Below are 6,277 nucleotides of genomic sequence, written 5' to 3'. Positions count from 1 at the left end.
ACCCTCTCTAATGATGCCTGCGTGTGTTTGGCTGCGATCTGCTTGGTGATGGACTCTCATCTATTTTGCAGTGTCTGTGGATACTGTGTGAACAAACCAGTTTCAGTAAGCTCGACCTGCAAGGACAGCGTGTTTTAGAGAAATCAAAGCTGTTTGGGGAATATTAAATGAATAACAGTGGTTATTAGACACAAACACATGAATCACACACATGAATGCATTTTTCTCTTTATTTTAAAGCTGAAACATTGATTGTATGATTACGAGACACATACAAACTATATACTTACAATATATGTATGAAATACTCATATAGTTCTTATGTTTTTGGCAACCTGAGTATCATCGTTGCAATAAAAACAACACTGAGTCCAACATGCTCTAAACATCTTATTTATCTCAACAAATAATGTATTTCTGTGTGTTATGATAAGCTATTACACATATTCACAAAACAGTGCAGCATGCTCTCGAGAAGAGGGAAAAAAGGATAGGAGAGAACACCGTGGAATAAAAGTACAGTACGTCCTTAGAGGTTTACGTATTTGTCAGACATCTGAAAAATGTTGGAATCAGGAGAAGTGCTTAAGATATTTCTGCTGTTATTTTGGGCCAAGCCACATCCGCCGCTCACGTCGGACTCCCGGGTGTCTTTTGCATGTTTACGTTTGATGCCAAAAAGACTGTAGATTTTCATCAGCATCAGGTCGACAATCTCCTCCTCTTCAGAAGGCTGGGTAAGGAAGCACAGATTCAAAATCCATAATAAAGTACTGCAGATGGCGAGAGCTCTTTTGACCATTTGCACATATTCGTGCAAGTTTGAAATACGAATCCTAAAATGTGGGTGTACAGTTCAGCTCCTACGGTTACTTTGTAACAATAAAACCGCTGTGCTTCCTCACTTACATCAATGTTTTCCCTTTGTAAAAGCATATATTTTAAAAATAGAAATAAATAAATAAACCATGCTGGAACTGAACTGTTGCTGTGACTCCTGTTTAGGAGTCCCACTCAGCGACTTAGAAAACCATTAAAAGTTAACAGAATGGACACTGTCTGAATGCAGAACGCTTTAATTAACACTGAGAATTACACCTCAGGTCGAAATCGAACTGGCAGAAACAGCCTGCTGGCCTGGAGGCAATTTTTGGTCAGTTTGATTCTGCAGAATATTTTTAACCTGGAATCCTTAGTGAAAGATTTGATTGCATTCTCTTAGCTGTCTCAGTTAAACTGTGCAAACAAGTATCACTGACTACTGAATTATGTAATGTCTCTTAATTGCCACCAGTGAAATAGATCATTAAAAGCTTTCACAACCCTCCAAAGTGCCCTGAGTTAATCTGAATAATTGCAGTTATGTAACATTGCACTTAAAAAAAGAACATGTCGGGTTCAATAGTGGACAGTGGTTGCATACAATTGTTTTGCTTTGGCAGAAACTTAAACAACTAAATTACAGCAACACAACTTATTCATATTCAATAAACCTGTGCATTTTGTGTCGATAAAACATGATTGAAACATGTTTAGATGACGTAAGATGAGGTCTTGGAATATTTTAATCCTTCACATTTTTGTCACTTTATTCCAACACTATTCACTAACTTTTATCCTAATACTACTTGGTCACTTAAATACTACATGTTGTATGTTCAATGTTCAACAAAGTCTAGAGCAGGGGTCTCGAACTCCAGGCCTCGAGGGCCGGTGTCCTGCAGATTTTAGATCTCACCCTGGGTCAACACACCTGAATCAAATGATTAGTTCATTACCAGGCCTCTGGAGAACTTCAAGACATGTTGAGGAGGTAATTTAGCCTTTAAATCAGCTGTGTTGGATCAAGGACACATCTAAAACTTGCAGGTTTTAGATGTGTCCTGGAGTTCGAGACCCCTGGTCTAGAGTCTGGTTAACATAAGACGTGAAGGGATTTACAACAACTTCCACCCTTCTATCTTTATCTGGGCTGCAGGGGCATAACCGAGAAGTGATAGGGTAAGAGGAGGGTACACTCTGGACAGCTCACCAGTCTATCCCATAGAGACAAACAACCATTTGCACTCACATTCACACTTATGGGTAACTGTGGGAGGAAACCAGAGTGCTCAGAAGGAACCCACTGCAAACTAGCCAGATTGTGGATTTGAACCCATGACTTTCTTGCTATGAGGCCACAGCACTAACCACCACGCCACCAATCGAGGTTTAGCAAAAGTAGGAAAGCTATGATTTCAAGGCTTGATGCAGAATTTTCTGTACCTTTTTATCCTTGACAGGTTAAACCACAATAATTAGCAATAGCACACATGGTGTGTTTATAGTTGTCTGCCTCTTATAACTCCAACGATTTTCCTGCAGTTTGAAATCTCATGTGATCTTGTGACTTTCGTGACAAGTGAGAAACTCTTACTAGATCCTATCGTGTCATCTCAACAAGAACAAATTAAGCTGTTGAACTTCATGCAGATCCTACATGATTTAATTACGTTCACCATAGAAACATGAAATTATTTTCTTCAAATCACAAGTTAGACTTTTGTAAATGTAACAACCACTCAATTGCATTTTTTTCAGTGCATTTAAGCAGAAGCTGCAGAGTTCACAGTCTTTCCTGAATAAGAAGTCAGTACTCTTCCTGAGATAAATACACATTTCTATCAAAAAGGACAGGAAGCAGACAACATGAACGATGGTGGAAATAATAAAATTCACTCTTGCACTCACAGATTACGGGATACTTTGATGTCATTACCTAAAGCTACTGGCTGCTGCTCTCGACTTCTGTGTAAAGACTAAGTTGTGTTTTCAGGAACCATATGGGCTGTCTTACTCACAAAGTGACAACTTTAGAAATGTAATCTTAGCGTTTTCAGATAGCGAGCCAGACGGTTCCTGCCTGACAATATCAGCATTATCTCCAATCCCATCAGTGCACACAGCAGGCTGCTTCTGTCTAACAAATACCAACAAACAGTCTGGACAGCAAATTGTAGCTTAAACTAGAGTACAAGGAAACCTTTTACAGGAATTATTGCTAATTAGCATCATAAATATATATTTCTCAGACATTCACAATCATACTTTTAAACTAACTTCACTTTTTTTGTCGTCTTTTAGCTGTCGGGTCTCTGCTGATGAATAAATGTTCTGTCACAGAAGCAAATTCTCTTAATAATTACTCTACGAGATCATGGTGCACTTTACTGACACGACAAAGCGTTTGCCTTCTCTGCTTTTACATAACTGACACCCATAAAAATGGAAGCAACACAGCCAAGTGTTAGGAATTTGTGGCTGTTCCAGTTTGGTTTCATGACTTTAGTGTTTTATATTTTGAGTTTGACTTTTAATTCCTCAACCTTTCAGTTTGCGAGTTACAGCGCGGTTTGTATTTCATTTACTGTTAAAAACTCACACACAGAGACTTCTGATTGGATAATAAGGAAGTCTGCTTCTTGTCCACTCAAAACCTGAATGTAATGATTTTGTGAGGTGCACTCGTCTGGCTTTTAAGCTTAAATTTCAGTGAAGTTTGCCCATGTGCTTAGGAGGTGCATGACTGGGTAAAATTTTGTTGCATTTAGATTTTTAAAGAAATGGGAGATGGTTGCTGCCTGTGGCCTGGAAAGAGCTGGAGTAAAATGTGGATATTTGCAAAGTAAACTTAAGAAATCACACAACAGGAAAAAAAGTGCCAAGAACAGACTGACAGTGTCAAACCTGCAGCTTTTTGTAGGACATGTCATCTTTTCTCTGGGTACACTTTACACTGGGAACCAGAGTTTATTGAAAATAAGCAAATGTTACTTCTTTTTCTTCTTTTGGCACCTCAGCCTATCGCTTCTATGCTCTTGTGACACATCAACCCTCTGAACATCCTCCTTCACATCTATGGGCCTATTTTTCAGGTGTTCCTCATGGCAGCTCCTTGCTGCTCTGATTTAGTCTGAACCAAAGTTCCATCCATCCATCCATCCATCCATCCATCCATCCATCCATTCGCTTCCACTTATCCTATCTATACATTTCTTTAGATCCACAAAGACACAGTGAAGCACAAAAAGGCACCTGTGCTTTTTTGTGGCATGAAGCCACACTGCTGCTCACCGATGATCACTTCTCCTCTTAACCTAGCTTCAGCAACTCTCCTATGTGATCAACTTTATCCCTGTGTAGTTACAACAGATCCTCTCATCCCATTTATTTTGAGAACTGGTACACTTCTTTTCCTATTTTCCTCTCACTCGCCAATATTGTCTCAAAAAACCTGGTTAAAAAGTCCATTGGGCCAATGCTCAGCTTTTATTCCTCTAGAGCAACAATATCAGCTGAGTTATTCAGTAACATTTAAAATGCGTGAACAACTCAACTGCTACTGAATGATTAAAATTGTATGGTGAGGATAACTAAAACACAGAAAAATGATCCTGATTTTTGTTACCTTGTGGTATTTTTGCTCCTGATTGAATGCCACGAGGATCACCGAGAGCAGGAGATTGAGCACCACGAATGTCACAAAAACTATACAGGAACCAATGAGTAACCCACCAAGCACAGGATTGCTGGCCAGGACCTAGAAGATAGTGCCTCAGTTAGATGTTATTACCACTTTGAAACTAACTGACCAAATTGGAAATGACAGAAAAAGAAAAATGTTGACTTAATGTGTGCAAATCCTGAGACGATCATTCTCACCTCATCATATTTAAAGATGCCTATCTGCAAACCGATGAGAGTCATGAGAGCATCCATGAAAGTTTTATAAGAGGATAGGTTCCAGCCATAAATCACGTTACACTGAAGGAGAGAAATTACCATTAGATCAGCAGAAGGACCGCTGAGATCATTCCTGCCCATCATGGATTTCAATTTTCATTAAATAATCTCGGCGATAATGGAGTGAGGTTACTTGATTGGTATTTCACGCACCGTTTAAAGCATAATGACACTGTACTATAACAGAATGAATTAGTTTAAATTTACGAATGTAATGAACACCACCTGCCCCGGCTCTCCAGTCAACGCTCATCACTATTCAAGTCCTCTAATGCACACAGTGGAAAAGATTAGCATCAGCTGTCCTTTTGTTTTGGACTTTTATGTAATTTATCAAACTACTGGATGGTTTTAATTTAAATTATATTGATTAGAGCAGCGGTCTCCAACCTTTTTTGCGCCACGGACCGGTTTATGCCCGACAATATTTTCACGGACCGGCCTTTAAGGTGTCGCGGATAAATACAACAAAATAAAACTGGTACCGGTACCGAAAAAAGAAGATTTATTCATAACACACGTGAAAAGACCCAGGAAAAGAGAGTAAACGATAAAAACGATAACAAAATAACGCTGAAAACCGATAAAAACCCTGAAAACCACACATTTTGCACCTGAGCCTCAACTCTCGCGGCCCGGTACCAAACGACTCACGGACCGGTACCGGTCCGAGGCCCGGGGGTTGGGGACCGCTGGATTAGACAAAGTCAGATTTTTCAGTGTTTCCAAAGAGTTGAGTTCTTGACTTTTAAAACATTGTTTATTTTACTAAAAAGTGTATTTTCTCAAATTATTAAGATAAATTAATCTTTTTAATTAATTTTCAGAATAGATATATTTTTTAAATCTTTGTATTAAAGGCTTTAGAGAACATTTTTTTGCTTTGACTGAGCAGCACCGTTAAATCTGAGAGAAGTTCTCTTTTCAAGTTGTCCAAAGTGTTATAGTTTTCTCCTCAGATACACGGTTTTGAACAAGCATTCCCTATCTTATCTTAAAGACCTCAGAGTACTCTTCAGTGGAACCAGCTTACAGTTTGGATTCAGGAGAAAGACACAGTCTCTACTTTTAAGATTAGGCTGTAATTAATAACCCTCCCGACCGCCACCAAAAAGCGTTCTGTTCTTGTCCATGTAAATACAAAATTATTTATTTGCGAGGAGTCAAGATTTGGTCAAAGGAACCAGATACTTACTGCAATGGAATAAGCCAGCAACATGATCACAATGATCAGAAGAAGACCGCTTATGCTGGTCCAGGCTCGCTGCAGTGCAGCTGTGATCATGTTCATCTTTGGGTTAAGTCTAAGCAGGTGCCACAGTTTGACAGTGGCGAGCAGGACCAGGAAAGCCATCAGATACTGAAAAAGGGATTCTGATGTGCCTGTCTGGTAAAAACTGACAAACCTATAAAAACAGGAAAGATGTGGAGTAAAAAAAACAACCCACCAAATAACACCAAGCATGGGAGAGGCATGTTTTTGCAGTTAAACAGC

General features: G+C 39.2%; 1 protein-coding gene across 2 annotated transcripts in view; it reads right to left on the bottom strand.

The window, feature by feature from the left end:
• Positions 1 to 243: 243 nt before the first annotated feature.
• The window catches only part of LOC147312081 (polycystin-1-like protein 2), a 44,693-nt gene continuing 38,659 nt past the window's right edge, over positions 244 to 6,277 (bottom strand). For both annotated transcript variants that reach the window (XM_086266073.1, XM_086266074.1), the window contains 4 exons: positions 5,978 to 6,188; positions 4,702 to 4,803; positions 4,448 to 4,579; positions 244 to 733 (listed from right to left, as the gene is read on the bottom strand). In XM_086266073.1, coding sequence (XP_086122199.1) covers positions 530 to 733; positions 4,448 to 4,579; positions 4,702 to 4,803; positions 5,978 to 6,188 — 649 coding nt within the window. In that variant the 3' untranslated portion in view covers positions 244 to 529. The remainder of the gene's footprint in view (positions 734 to 4,447; positions 4,580 to 4,701; positions 4,804 to 5,977; positions 6,189 to 6,277) is intronic.

The sequence above is a fragment of the Aulonocara sp. 'chitande type north' Nkhata Bay genome, linkage group LG16, assembly GCF_057382095.1.
Source record: "Aulonocara sp. 'chitande type north' Nkhata Bay isolate Kocher_YH1m ecotype deep benthic linkage group LG16, A_spYH_male_GT1.1, whole genome shotgun sequence".
NCBI classification, from domain to species: domain Eukaryota; kingdom Metazoa; phylum Chordata; class Actinopteri; order Cichliformes; family Cichlidae; genus Aulonocara; species Aulonocara sp. 'chitande type north' Nkhata Bay.
The sequence above is the reverse complement of the archived record's forward strand: the minus strand, read 5'-3'. Positions and strand labels throughout refer to the sequence as shown.